Raw genomic sequence first — 15605 nt, forward strand, 5'->3', positions numbered from 1 at the left:
CTACTCATACTCATGCTCCAGAGTACAAGTACTTGTACTCAGAGACTTGTACTTAGAAGTACGTATACACGTACTCGTACTCGGCAACGTAAGTACTTGGCAGTACTCGGTACTTGGAAAAAAGTACTCGACTGCAACACTGGTTGCTTAGCATGGGATACCCATCCAGCTCTATTAACTTACTAGAAAGCTAACTCGCCGTACACAATGAAGCCTGCTGAAAAGCTCAACTTTCTACATGGCTTTTGAATGGCTATTTGCATATCTGGGTTTATATTTGAAACCAATGCATAAATGAAGCTGATACACTCAATATCTTGAATTTGGTCTGCATGAACAATGCATTTTTTCCATACTTATGAAACTGAGCTTGTGTTCGCCACTTTACAGGGCTCAAAATATCCACTGGACCGTGGACAGTGTCTTGTGATTTCAGCGTCGGTCTAGTGCTGTGTATGACTGCACTAGTCCGGCTGTCTAGTGTTTTATTCTTGCACTGTATAAACAAAATGATGCCCAAATATACTAGCAGTTGAGGTCTGATTAATAGCGTGCTTTGAGTTCATTGATTAAAATTACCGACAAAAAAACTCCCTGTGCCGTGCCGAAACGCAACGAAGCTGCGTGGCCAACGCGCTAGTCATGCCATGCCAGTTGCAGACAAACGTACGTACATCCCATACAGTACATGTACGTTGATGCTCCGTAATTGGTACGATGTCGCGCACGATGTCGCGCACGATGTCGCGCCACCACAACTTAGATTGGTAGCAATACGTTTTTCCCTTTTAAACGTCCAGGTTCACTGCGGGAAGAGAGGCAGAATCCCTGTACTGCATGGGAATTAGTTGTACTGTCTAGTTCCCAGACTTTTACAAAGAAAAAGACCGTGCCTGCTGGCAAGACAGGCGCGGATCCAGAGGGGGGTTTTGTGGGTCCAAACCGCCCCCCCCCCCCAGCTCTGTCAAAAAAAAAAAATTATCATACAAATTCCTAAAAAATAAGTCGAACCCCCCCCCCCCCCTGTGAAAGCCCCCCCAAAATTTTATTGGTACAATATCCGCCTGTTCAAAATACGGTACACCATTCTGTAATCTAGTGTTAATAATCGTCGAATTTGAAAGCGCCCCCTATTGAAATATGGTACCAGCCCCCCCCCCCCCCCCCCAAGAGAATTAGACTAATTTTCCAGGGAAACTAGCCAAGTACACACACGAAACGGGTGACTCGTAAACTTTTTCTTGCAATCTGTGCTCCGTCTGTTCTGTATTGTATTCCTGTAATATAGTGCAAAATGTTGTTTTTTCTTATTTATGACTCAGGTCTTGTAAAAATAGTTCAGGTCCAGTAAGATTCTTCAGTTACTAGACCTGCTGTCTAGTGCTTTTCGTGAAATTCGAGCCCTGCTTTAGCAGCATTGTTGTATACTCATGTTGCATTAAGAGCATTCCCTTCCATCTAATTTCAGTATATTCTACGAGCATGCACATTTGTTCAAAATGTCTGTGCCCAGGACGTGTCCAAAAGGTCAGCCTCAACTCCATGGGCGCGTGCGCGTTCCTTCACTAACCCCCGGCCGTGATGTACACGTAAAGGATGCTGACTGTCTATTCAGAGCGTACTGTCTCGTGGGCATTTCGAAGATTGCACGCTGGGCGCGCCCACAATGCACTCCGCGTGCTTTGCACGTCAGACACGTACGAATATTCAAAACTGCGCGATGCCTGTACGATGTGGATTATGGCAGCCTCGTTTTTCGTTAAAAAAAACCTGTATCTGCGGTTGTAAAGGGAAAAAAGGGGTACATACCGGTACCTTTTAGTACAAATCTTTGCTAAATAACGCATTGTCGAAACCTTACGTTTGAAAGCATTGATTCTTCAAAAACACAACTTTCAACATTTTAAAGATGGTGTCGGCGCATAAAACGGATAAACTGCAGCCCAATTACATTGTATAATGTGCCATATTTTGACACATTTAAATTACACAATTCCAGGGGTTGAGATCGCGCAAGGCATGATGGGAAACAACATGGCGCAGCAAGATCTCGTACCCACGGGAACGAGGTTGCCGAAAGGTATTCTATGCAAACGAATAAGGAGTTAGTCTGCTAGTGTTTTGATAAAAATCAATGTGCAACCTGTGTTATGGGACTAAAGTTTGTTTTGCTCCTTGTACCGGTAGAAATGCAAATTGTTTAGTACACATGTAAGTCCAGCATTGTGCTTCATAATACATACACAGTCTACATGACCAACTTAAAGGGCGTAGTTTAACGCCTCTCCACGGAATTGTTGTGCATTTGTAAAAAGAAATCGGGTTATAAAATATTTGTTTATATTAATACATGCCTTTGTCTTCTTTAGTTGACCTGCGCACCATAGACCATGCTGATGAGCCAATTCTCGTAGACGACACTCCACCAATTGCTGGAGACTTGTTTGATGGACCCTACGCTGGTAAAGATCTTGTGTTTACCAAAGACAGAAATGAGGTAAATGGACTGACTGAGTGAATGATACTGCGGATCCTCTACACAAGGATAAACGACTCATCTGTAGGATTGTCTACATATGTGTGATATGCCGCGTCCGCGCATAGAACAATGCATGGGACATGTAGAACAATGCGCATGCGCTCGATAGCTAGCTGGCACCCTACAAATTTGACTGTGCAGTCGTGCCGGCGTGCTCTTCTTGCATATGCCCATGCATGACGCCCAAGTGCTGTATCACGCATCTTACCAGAAATTTGGGGAAGTCGTTTATCCTTGTGTAGAGGATCCGTGATGATACTAATGTACAGATATGGAGTGCACATATCCACTCATAGTTAAAGGACACAGACTAATACCATAGGGAGTGTGTAATTAGAGAGTGATTGATTTGAACATGAGTCCGGACAAAATAAAAGTGATTTCAATATTACGTACTGTATCTGCTATAAAAGAATTCTAAGTTTTACTTGATTAGTGGATTATGTCTAATTTTCATGATATTTCCCTGCTTTGTTGCTCAGATTTGTGCCAATTGGCACAATTGGTATGACCCTGAGTCTGGAATCTTCTCCTACCTGTGGGTGGTAGGCACCCAGCCTGGCCTGAGAAACGTGGTAGACTTTGTCAAAGTGTCTCGTCGAGAGCACAGTGCCTGCTCTGGCTATGTGACCCTACAGCATGGGGAGACGTACTACTCGACACTTACAGCCTTCCATGGAGGAAATGATAAACTCAACGTGTCGGCTTCGTCAGATGGAGGTGATTGTCATTGTCAATACATTGTCACTGTGACCATTGTCACAATTGTAATTGTTGTCATCGTCATTTAATAATCATTGTCATCACTATACCATCACCATTACTGTCAAATTACCATCAACATCTTTGTCATTATAGCCGTTAGTTTATTTTCATCACCACCAATCATCACTATTACCGTCATCAAAATTGCCACTCTCATGTGTGTTTTTATCATTTACCTTTTCAGTGTACTGCCAATCTTAATCTGCTGATATAAGGACGTGTCTGTAATATGGTTTTGACATCATTATGTTCATAATCACAGTTATCATAATCATCATGAGATTGGGTGGATGACCATGTGGATTGGGTGGATTAACCTGTGGATTGGGTGGATTACCCTGTGGATTGGGTGGATTAACCTGTGGATTGGGTGGATTAACCTTTGGATTGGGTGGATTAACCTGTGGATTAACCTGTGGATAGGGTGGATGACCCTGTGGATTTGGTGGATTAACCTGTGGATTGGGTGGATTAACCCGTGGATTGGGTGGGTTAACCTGTGGATTGGGTGGATTAACCTGTGGGTAAGGGTGGCTGAGGGGTGGATTAGGGTAGCTGAGGGGTGGATTAGGGTAGCTGACCAGTGGCTTTGGGTAACTGACCGGTGGCTTTGGGTAGCTGATCGGTGGATTAGGGTGGCTGACTGGTGGCTTTGGTTGGCTAACCGGTGGCTGACCGGTGGCTTTGGGTGGCTGACTGCTGGCTTGGGTGGCTGATACACCGTTGGCTTTGGGTGGCTGACCGTTGGCTTTGGGTAGCTGACCGTTGGCTTTGGGTAGCTGACCGTTGGCTTTGGGTGGCTGACTGGTGGCTTTGGGTGGCTGACCGTTGGCTTTGGGTAGCTGACCGTTGGCTTTGGGTGGCTGACCGTTGGCTTTGGGTAGCTGACCGTTGGCTTTGGGTAGCTGACCGTTGGCTTTGGGTGGCTGACTGGTGGCTTTGGGTGGCTGACCGTTGGCTTTGGGCTTTTAAGCCACGCCCACTAACAGTGCTGGCCAATTGGATTCCGATATTCCAGCATGCGTGACTTAGCACTAAAAAATGTCACCATACAGTTCATATTAACTCTTTCAGTGCCCGCGACATTTCAAAAGTTTAACCCTAAAGCGCCCAACTTCGAGCTTTTTTGTTAATTATTCAAAATTCTATAAAAAAAAAAGTAAATAAGTTGTAATCACCAAACTTGTTGTATCTTGCTCTCTGGTATATTCTTGTTACCTTCAAAAGTCAATATTAGTCATGCACCTAGTAATAAACCCTGAAACACTCTCCTGAACACAGGGGAATTCCGCACTTTTGCAGAATATACGTGTGTCGCGTCTGATACCCCTCCTCATACAAACTCTGTTCATTATCATAAATATTGCCATGATTGTCACTTTTAGCACTATCATTATCATTTGTATCGGTATCCCAATGTTCGTCTTCTGACTCACCATCCAGTTCTGAAATATCCATGGATTATTCTGAATCAAAAAAGTAATCCCTTACCCTGTCCAAATCGGCGAAAAAATACACTGATTTTCTCTCTAGATAACATGCGAGCTCGGTTTATGGGCGCCGCCATTTTGTCAACAAATCGAAACTCAGTGTGACGCCCTCTCACAAGAACTCGAATATAAAAATAAATACAGGTCGTACATGCATATAATTGGTACCATTAGAAAGAGCGAGAGCGCCCCCTTTTGATAACATGTTACTCTCCTTGTACATGTACGAGGTTTGGTGATTTTAAGCACGGACATTACCTCGTACATGTTCGAGGTTGACGCTTTTGGACTAACAAATATACCTCGTACATGTACGAGTTTGGCACTGAAAGAGTTAATGTATAAAACGTATAGGCCTAGTTGATGACTCATCACAATATTAATATAATCAGTCATATGGGTCATAAAGTGATGTCTCTTTTCATCCTCTCAGTGACTGTGGATCTGACTCCACCACCGATACAAAATAGTGTCTACGATGGCTTACTGCCAGGACCTGCAGATTTGGACGTCTCCTCAATTATTGCGATCTGGATCATATATTGATATATTGGTATCTTCTATCTCCTCAGTGACTGTGGATCTGACTCCACCGATAAAAGGCAGTGTCTATGACGGCCTGCTGCCAGGACCTACAGATCTAGACTTCTCCTCAAGCCCAGCCACAGTGGAGGCTCAGTGGCAAGGATTCTCTGATCCTGAGTCTGGTATCGAAGACTACCAGGTTACTGTTTATCGCAAGCATGATGACAGGTGAAGATTAGCTTGAAAGGATTTGGACTTTCAGTTGATGTTACAGAAAGTTGCTGTTCTTTGATACTGAATGAAAAAGTTATTATTTTTGGAGGGAAATGTTTGAATTTATTTGGCTACCCATGCGATAGATGTGTAGATACACATCTAGCAGAAGGTAGTTGCGATATAACTGATTGGAGTGCTGTGGTCTGATGGTTAGGGTGTCTGACTCGTGTGCCATGGTACATGTGTTCCAACCCTGATGGGGAACATGCATGTTGCTTGTGTTCTCGGGCAAGACACTTTACTACAATTGCCTCACTCCACCAAGGAGTATAAATGGGTAACTGTGAAGGTAAAGACCGGATTGGGCTGAATGCAATTTGCTTTAGAAAAATGGTCTCGTGACTGGTTCAACAGGGGTAATTATGAAACGCTTTGAGACTTTGGTATAAAGCACTATGTAAGCACCACGGTATTGAGTTTTTGGGTGGTTAATGAGGGATTTGTCATTTTGATAATTTTATTTTATTCACATTGTGTAGTGCCAATCACACAAATGACTTTGAAGTCATCCATGAGACGGAGGCAGTGGGCATTGAGACATCCTCCATTGAGTGGCATCACTTCCATCTCCATCACAAGGACCAGGTCTATGTCAACCTACGCACCATCAACCAGGCACTGAATCACATCGATACTCCGACAAATGGGTTCTTGGTAGACCTGACTCCTCCAATGTTAAGAACTCTTGGAGATGGGCTGGTAGTGGGTCAAGATGCCGACTTCCAGGTGAGTCAACATGACCATGTAGGTCCAGGTGTGAATCACATTGATACTCAAATGAATGGGTTCTTGGAAGAACTGACTTCCCCAATGCTGAAAACACTAGGAGATGGGCTGGTGGTGGGTCAAGATGCTGACTTCTAGGTAACTCAACATGACCATGTAGAGCCAGGTGTGAATCATATTGATACTCAAATGAATGGGTTCTTAGTAGACCTGACTCCTCCAAAGTTAAGAACTCTTGGAGATGGGCTGGTAGTGGGTCAAGATACTGACTTCCATGTGAGTCAACTTGACCTTGTAGGTCCAGGTGTGAATCACATTGATAGTCAAACGAATGGGTTCTTGGTAGACCAGAGTTCTCCAATACTGAGAACTCTAGGAGATGGGCTGGTGGTGGGTCAAGATGCTGACTTCCAGATGAGTCAACTTGACCTTGTAGATCCAGGTGTGAATCACATTGATACTCAACTGAATGGGTTCTTGGAAAACCTGACTTCTCTAATGCTGAGAACACTAGGAGATGGGTTGGTGGTAGGTCAAGATGCTGACATCTAGGTAACTCAACATGACCTTGTAGATCCAGGTATGAATCACATTGATATTCAAATGAATGGGTTCTTGGTAGACCTGGCTCCTGCAATGCTGAGAACACTAGGAGATTGGCCGGTGGTGGGTCAAGATGCTGACTTCCAGGTGAGTCAACATGACCTTGTAGATCCAGGTGTGAATCACATTGATACTCAAATGAATGGGTTCTTGGTAGACCTGACTCCTCCAATGCTGCAAATTCTGGGAGACGGGATGGAGGTGGTGAAAGATGCTGACTATCATCATTTAGATTAGGTTTAAAATTAAATTATGTGGTAAATGAGATCTTAATGGAGCTGACACCCAAACCCTTGACGATTGGCTGATGATTGGTCAAGATACTGACTTGCAGGTGAGTTGCATAATCATAATTGCAAGTTAAGGCTTCTTTCCTGTACCAAATGGCTCTACATTTTGTTAGTGAGTACATACAGCGATGATGGTCAATTACTGAAGTAGAAACCTTCATTTAATGCACATTATATAATGCAATCAGCGTTTGTTAAATGTTAATCAGCGTTTTCCTAAGCTCAGTGATGCTGAACTGAATAATATGGTGGACTGAATAAGTTGTCCACAATGCAGTTGAAAGTCTTTGGAATTACTGCATTGTAAAAGAAGTGAAGTTTTTCTGAGGTTGAGCAATATTCTTCTGGTGGGTTGAACAAGTTTCTTCGTAGATTTTATGCCGAGGCGCGTACTGCAACAGGAAAATTTGGCAACTGGATACCTATGAGGTATAGTAAAACAAATATAACATGGTTTATTTCGGGTGGATAACTGATATTAGCTCCCGTCGGCATTGAAAGATGAACAACTAGTTCCCTTTGCCTAGTTTGTCTACTTCCAATACCTCAGGGAGCTAATGTTGACTGTCCATCCTCAAACCATGTTATATTTGTGTCATTTTTCTACCTTCATCTCCTTAGTCGCATTCTGACCATCTTGCTGTGCATTGGGACTACTTTGATGATGAGTCTGGCATCGAGTCCTTTGAGTTGGCAATCTATGAGATGAAAGAAGGAAACAAACACAAGATCTTCCCGATGGGTAAGTCCTGCTTTCTGAGATCCAATGAAAACATTGCAGTATTAAATATTAGCTACTACTCCTTTTTGGTTTTTACAGCAAGATGAGTGGGTGTAATTACGGATCCTCTACACAAGGATAAACGACTTCCCCAAATTCTGGTTACATGCGTGATACGGCACTCGGGCGTCGTTCGTGCGCATATGCAAGACGCGCATGCACGCACGACTGCACAGTCAAATTTGTAGGGTGCCAGCTAGCTGTAGGGCGTGTGCGCACACATTGTTCTACATGTTCTATTCGTTTTTCTATGCACGGACGCGGCATATTACGCATGTAATCCATTCCATGCATTTTGTACACAAGCTCAGATTAGTCGTTTATTTTTGTGTAGAGGATCCGTGGTGTGACACGGTATGGTATTTTCCCTATTTTTCTTGTTATGTTTTTCAGACAAAAATCCAAATAGTTTTGAATTGATTACTGACATCACGGCTCGATCCCATGTACAAGCTGGGCTGACACTGCAACCAGGGGCCCTGTACGTGACGCGAGTCAAGGCCAGGAACCAGGCCAAACTAGTTGCTTCTCATGAAACCAGTGGTATCAAGGTGGATCCTAGCCCTCCTTTGGTGAGTAGAGTTAAGATATTAATAATGGGTATTTATAAAGCGCACGCATCCACCATTATTGGTGCTCAAGGCGCTACATCATTATTACCTTGCTCATTGGGCCAGCGAAACATTCCAAATACCATCTCAACTCCCTGGGGAGTATACAGCTCAATGTTGCCACTTTGGCGCAAACCAGCTAAAATCAACCACAATAGCCATCTCTGCCCTCACAGGTACCCATTTACTCCTGGGTTGGGAGAAGCAATGAGTGACAAAGTGCCTTGCCCAAGGACACTCGCACCATAACCCCAGGCTGAACTCAAATCCACAACCTGCAGAATTACTCGCAGACCATGAATTCAATGCTCCAGACCACGACCGTGGGGCCACGACACTCCACGTTATTAGTGGGAGTATCTGGAGGTGTTGGGTTCAGAGAAAAGTTTCTTTTAACAAATAATACTCTCATTATTTACAACAAAACTGGATCGGCCATTATCTTAAGGGGAACCAATTTCAAGTTTGAACACTGTATTTATTTAATTATTGATAGAAGTAAGAGAAAGTTGCATCATCAGGACATTGTCAGGACACTGGACACATGTTGGACGCATTGACTTTTGCCGTTCACATGTTGGAATATTGGTGTAAAAACTAATGCACATTGCTATTGGGAGTTCTGTCAGAGCTAACTGACTTGTGCAGATTATGACTTTAATTAGCTTTTGGTTGCCTACGTGACGAGCTTACAGCTCACAATGAATAGTTGTCATGAGAGGGAAACCTTGTTATTAATCTGGACACAAGAGACAACCATTTGGAAGTGATGATTATCATTTTCATTGTACTTGACAAAAGTCTTACATACTAATGTGTCTTTGTAGTTTGTGAACAATTTTGATCCATTTGATTTTGATTAAAGATGAGATATGTCCGTGGAGGCAATCTGGATGGAGAAGTGGAAGAAGTCATCAATGGATATTTGTATCAGAACAGTCTCAGCACTATCCAGCCTCCTGGCTGGCCATAGATGGAGAGAGTGGCATCAAGAGCTACTGGGTGGCTGTGGGAACTGCTCCAAGTCAGTATTACTTGTTGGTGTACAGCTAGCTTTGTGTATAACAAGCTAGATATATCGGCTGATTGGCTTAAAACACTGTTTTAAGTGTATCTATTTGAGATAGTTAATTTTGTGTTAAACAAGATCAAATGCGCCTGACATGTTGTTCACATTCATATTTTTCTTGTGATTGATATGATGAATGATCATACAGGACGAGCCAAAAAGAAGGACACCCAAAAGGGCCCCCTAGTTTTTTGGAAGAAATTCTGCATTTAGTGCTTTTCAAGATATTTTACTTTATTTACTTTTATGTACTTTTCTAGTTATGGATTAATGAACCCAAACCTTATTTTTTAAACCTTGTCAACGGATCACAATAAGGGTAAGTGATACTTCAAACAGATGCCTTTTGTCATAGCTCAGAAGAATAGCTTGTGACTGGAGGACTTGTGTTTGGAAAATATGAGGATGGTTGTCTGATATCTTGATAAATGATATTTTTGTTCTAGATTCTGAAGACATCCGACAGTTTACCTCCCTGGGTTCTAAGAGAAGCTGTGTTCTATCAGACCTGAATCTCCAACTTACTGACCCATCAACATGCAGTGATGAGGCAGTCACTGTGGATTGTCAGCCCGTCTACTATGTTTGTGTCAAGAGTCAGAATGGTGCAGGAGCATTCAGTGACGTCATTTGCTCCTCACCAATCAGAGTGGTGGAGGAAGATCAAACAGGTTGGTTGTTAAATTGTAATTTAGGAAAAAGTGATATCTGGTTTCAATGTCAAGGCTCAAAATTGTACCTGTTTTCTGCAGTTGTGGTATTTGCAGTCTAAGGGAGCAAATATTATTGTTTGAAGCACCAAGAGGCAATCAGACACACAAACACACGCAGACAGTTGTGTTTTACTATGGGTTCCGTGCGCCAGCAAAAGAGGGCGCCCTTTTACCACTTTTGAGAGCCCCTTGGATGGGTCACAGAGCTTGTGCATACTGTACTGTTGTGGTTGGCGCGAAGTACGCACGACTTCCTGAATGTGCCAAAGCTGTTAGCCACAGCGACGTTTCGCTTGAGCATCAGGTGTCGTCGTCACATGAATACATTTGAATTCATCTTGGGATGGTTTCCCTGACTAATCCCCGCCCCCAATAACTTTGGCTCATTCAAATACACAGTGGATGGACCGGGAACCAGTCTAGGTCTCCTCCAACTCTCCTTTTCTGGCCGTTGAAGGGGTACTTGTGCACGGAGCCCATACTCTAGAGGACAATGCTTTGTGTTTCCCTTTGTCCCTGTAATATAACACTCTCCCAAAGACTAAGCACACAAACTTACTATAGGACCGTTTCCAACAAAAGACCCAACTCCCGAGGACTAAAAGGATATGTTGTTCTCCCTTTGTGTGTTGGTCCTTGGGGTTATGAAGAACACATACACCCAGTCGTATTCACACCGTCGATCGGGGACATACTATTGTCCCTCTTTTGTTTGTACCTTAACTTTTTAGGAAGTCTCCCATATGTTTTGTACACAACCCCAATCGCGGACGAATGCTGGGAATTGCGGACCATATTGTTCTATTTTGTTCTCTGGCATTTTTCGTCCACGGTTTGAATGCCTGAACACGCCCACCTAGTCTGATTTACTATGCTTCCATAAACATAATTGTTCCCTTCTTTTGTTTTTATTGTTTTGACTTCTAAAAATACTTTTTAAAAATGTCCTGACATATTGGTACTCTTAACCATACATGTACATCAAATCTACTCAAAATCTAACACAGCGTACCTGATGAACATGACTTTGAAATTGATTACACTCCTATGAACAGGTACAAGCCAGCTAGACTGGTTCCCTGATTTTACAATTCAAGGACGTCCATACATTGCTCTGTTTCATCTTAAGTGGGGTCGGGGAACCAGACTACAGGAACTTGATTGCTTTTTTTTTTTTTTCAGAATCTACGAACACAAAACTTCAACCAAGTCAGTGTAATAATATTTGCTATAAAATGCTGACCCCCCAATCCATTCATTTCTGAAACTTACAGCAAAATCAAAATTGTATATTCCCTGTAAGTGCTAGCTTATGGACCGAGACGTTGCAATTTGGCCTGACATTATATGTGCCTGACATTCCTGTTTGGTTTACTTGTAGTTCACAGCTTTGCATTAGTTTGTTTGAGTACATTATACAACTGAATCTGCCCGTTTTTTTTGGTAGGTTATGTGACTGATGGCCCAAGTATGGTACAGGATATAGATGCACAACACGAGAAAACCACAGTCTCCCTCTGGTTTGATGACTTTGAGGTAAAACGTTTCTCAGTATTACCTTGATCTTTTTATGTGTCATTTTTAAAGTCTTGCTGAATAAATATGTTCCATATACCTTTTTCATTTATGTATTGGAATAGTTCCCAACTTCATATTGCTTTATGCAAATTGTTACATGTGTATATGCAAATTGTTATATGTGCAAATTGTTATATAAGCAAATTGTATAGCTCCTCGATTCCTCATTATATGATCTAAGCTATAGACAAATCCGGTGGCATCCATTTCTGCGGTGGCACAAGATTCACTCGAGTCATGCTCCGGTAGTACTCACGCCCCCTGAGCTCTTTCGACCAATAGGAATACCTCGTCTTTAAGAAAGCGTGCAGCATGCGCGTGAGTGTGACACCACCGCAGTTCCGCCGCAGTAAAAGCTTTTAATTCTTGTCGCCAGATTCCACTATAGTGAACTGAATTTTCATCAAAATGAATTTTCTGTGTTGATTTTAGTCCTTGAAACTGATTTTGCTCAGAAACATGTTGCTATTAAAATGGTAATTACTAATTGCAGAGTTATCATTAGTATGCATCAATGGTGGAATTTTCTATATAAAAAAGAGTGATATTTGTATTTGTTAACCACAGAGTCAACTGCATGGCATCTCTCACTATGAATGGGCAGTGGGTACAACCCCTGGGGGCGAGGACATCCAACCTATGACCTCTGATGGAATAGTGCCTGGCAGTGATGACGATGTGCAAGGTATGCTTGCCAATGTGTTGCCTGTTACTTACTTGGATGAGATGGATGTTTGTATTTACCTAGATGTCTGGTGCACAGGCTCATCTCCATGAGTCCCTGTCACGTAACTCACTGGAGGGTTGACAGGTGGTAATTTCAGTTGTGAAGGATATTTGATTCGCACACAATGTGTATCCTACTGGCAGTCTTTGTACATTGTGACGTATGATGAAAACATATACTGAGACATATTGGACGGGAAAAGTGAAGGTGGGATGGTTTGTTCAAAACTCAGCTCCGTCCACTCTTTGCAGCCCCTCTGGGAGGGCTAGGTTTCTCTCAACTCCAGCTTTGAAGGCAGAGTGGGCTATTTTTGTCATATTTCAGAACGATGAGTAGAGAGGGAGTTGTTTTAGTTGGGTCAGCGGTTGGGCACCTGGTGGCAGCTGTGCATTCACGTGTGGGCGGACGTTATCGTAGATTAGAAAGATCGGCTCATCCTGGGAAAAACATGTTCTCGATAAGATGGTGTATTGGTCCGACCTCACCAGAAACTGCAAAAGTTACTTTGCAATTGTGACCATGTTGAACACTCTTCTAGTTGGGGCTCCGTGAAGGGCTTGTCCGAACAAACGTCTTATCCAAACATAGCCTGTCTCGTCGATGAAGACACAGTAGGCTAACACACCATGGTGTAGAAACCACTGTCTGTACTCAACCACCATGTTAAGTACACGTCGGGAGTTCCTTACTTCAGGCACCTCCTCTGCTAGCTTCAGGGTCATCAACATGCCATCCAAAGCTTGAGCAATAGTGCTGGAAGAAACAGGCAGCTTGTCAGGGAGGGCATGCTCTGGGTCTTCTTTCATTTGCTTTAGAGTTAGAAGGGGTTGAAGTCTAGCAGGTGTTGGAAGCTCATTCCTCATTTCTTCGTCCATCTTGATGTTGTGAGCCCCTCCTGTTGGCCGTCTTTGACGGTGACCAGTGAGTAGATAATTGACCACGATGGATCTGGCAGTCTCTCTCTTGATTCCCAGAGTATCCGCTAGCTCTAGATAATCGGCGTTGTTGTTCTCAAATGCCTCGATCAGTCTCTCCCTATCCACATTTTGTACCCTACGGTAATTTTCACAGGCTGCCATCTTGTCTGCATGAACACTAAATTTAAGAGAGAGGTTTGCATATACGGATTGAAGATATTATATATGCCGAGATACTAGCCCAAACTTTTATAGGAACACAGATGTGCAGGAATGTCTTAAAAGATGCTTGAAGTTATTGGAACTACATTTACCCATTAATGAAAACAAATGCCCGACCAACCCCCTACTCCTGATTTAGACAAAATTGAATGAACGTTGTGATTCTTTTAATTTGAATGCATCCTTTACAGGGAAGTAGCGAAGCTAAAAGATGATGGCATACTCTGATCATGAAATTGAATGATTTTTTTTTTATTGTCGAATGACGATCTGTGTGATCTTTCAATTTCAATCTACATTGAATCAGCCAGGCATTAAATTGAATGGAACTTGTTGAAATTGGTCGGAAAAACCTATAAAATTTGCTATTTTAGGAACCTAAGGGGATGTTGGTTATAGCCAATGCTTTGTTATAGCTGTGTTCGTTATAGCGGCGTTTCACTGTACTGAGACATGCAGTGTCATCTTTTGTTTGATTGTACATGTAGGATTGGCAGGCAAAGGCAAGGCCCAGTCCCCTCTGCCCCTCCAGCATGGAGTGTCTTACTACAGCACACTACGAGCCATCACCAATGCAGACAATGTCTTAGAATCCACCTCCAATGGCTTCACGGTGGACATCACTCCACCAGAGATTATGATCACTGACCTGGGCCAGTATGATGCAAGCATAGGCCTGGTGAGTGGATTATCTTGGCTGCCTGAAATCCAAAATCATTATCAGTATTCTCACTTTTTGTGCAGAGTATGTCCTCCATGCAGCAGCGTAGATGGTGCTTCATCACCACTTACAAGAGCCCCAGTATTACACAAAGGACACACCACTTGGGTGAACAGTTTCCCACGTGCAAAGTTCACATGGCTTATTTTCATCAGAATATGCACGAACCCATAGCTGTTTAAGCATAAAATTTGCTTAAGCACAAAAAAAGTTTGCTTAATATAATCAGGTTACCCACCAAAACTTGATGCGATTGTTATGCTAAGTAAACAACAGATAAATAACAGTCACAAGCAATGTACATCGCATGGAGTTTAGGCCGGTAACATGATTATGTTAAGCAAGGTTTTTTTTGTGCTTAAGCAAATTTCATGCTTACATGTAAGCAGAGATGAAATTGGGCCCAGGTGCCATCAGCAATTCATTCAAGAGTCCCTCTCAATGGTGTGAGCCCCATTTTTCTCATTGTGACCATTTAGGGGTACCTGGTACTTGTGCATCAGTCAATCATCTCTCTGAAGACCCCTCTCCCTCCACAACACTTCTTTCCTTAATTTCACAGTTTCTGAAAGTTCACTAATTCCTCAGTAATAAAATGCACTTTTGGCCTGCAACAATTGGTATCTCTTAACCACCTGATGCAAGGATTGTATCTTTTAACCACCTGACTGCAAGCTTGTTTTCTTTTTACTGCATCATATGTTCATCATTTGTTTTACTTTGTAAAAAACTTTTCAAAAGACCCGACGCATAGCTGCCAACTAGTACAATTTTTTCGTAATTATTACAAATTGTTTGTTAAATTACGAAAATACGATTTGTCACTAAAACATTACGAATTTCCCATTTTCTACCTAACGAAAAAAAAAAATGTAAAGTATCGTTTTTGACCGAAAACTTCTGGCGAAATGTCGCGATAATGGATGGACTGGTGACAAGTCTAATAAGAATGCAGTCAAGCACCTGATAGACATCAATGCAGTGTGCGCAGTGGAGTACTTGAGGACCAGACTAAAAATATTTTTCAATGGTGTGTCATTTGTGTGCATCTC

The 15605-nt window shown here is 42.6% G+C and overlaps 1 protein-coding gene across 1 annotated transcript in view; it reads left to right on the forward strand.

Moving 5' to 3' along the window:
- Positions 1–15605, forward strand: part of LOC119733107 — a 201807-nt gene that overhangs the window by 134303 nt on the left and 51899 nt on the right. The window contains 12 exon segments of the mRNA XM_038206687.1: positions 2370–2497; positions 3022–3259; positions 5367–5547; positions 6075–6321; positions 7836–7956; positions 8389–8567; positions 9472–9559; positions 9562–9630; positions 10122–10346; positions 11836–11924; positions 12534–12651; positions 14321–14511. Coding sequence (XP_038062615.1) covers positions 2370–2497; positions 3022–3259; positions 5367–5547; positions 6075–6321; positions 7836–7956; positions 8389–8567; positions 9472–9559; positions 9562–9630; positions 10122–10346; positions 11836–11924; positions 12534–12651; positions 14321–14511 — 1874 coding nt within the window.

Source organism: Patiria miniata, unplaced genomic scaffold, assembly GCF_015706575.1.
Source record: "Patiria miniata isolate m_02_andy unplaced genomic scaffold, ASM1570657v1 HiC_scaffold_1, whole genome shotgun sequence".
In the NCBI taxonomy this organism is placed as follows: Eukaryota; Metazoa; Echinodermata; class Asteroidea; order Valvatida; family Asterinidae; genus Patiria; species Patiria miniata.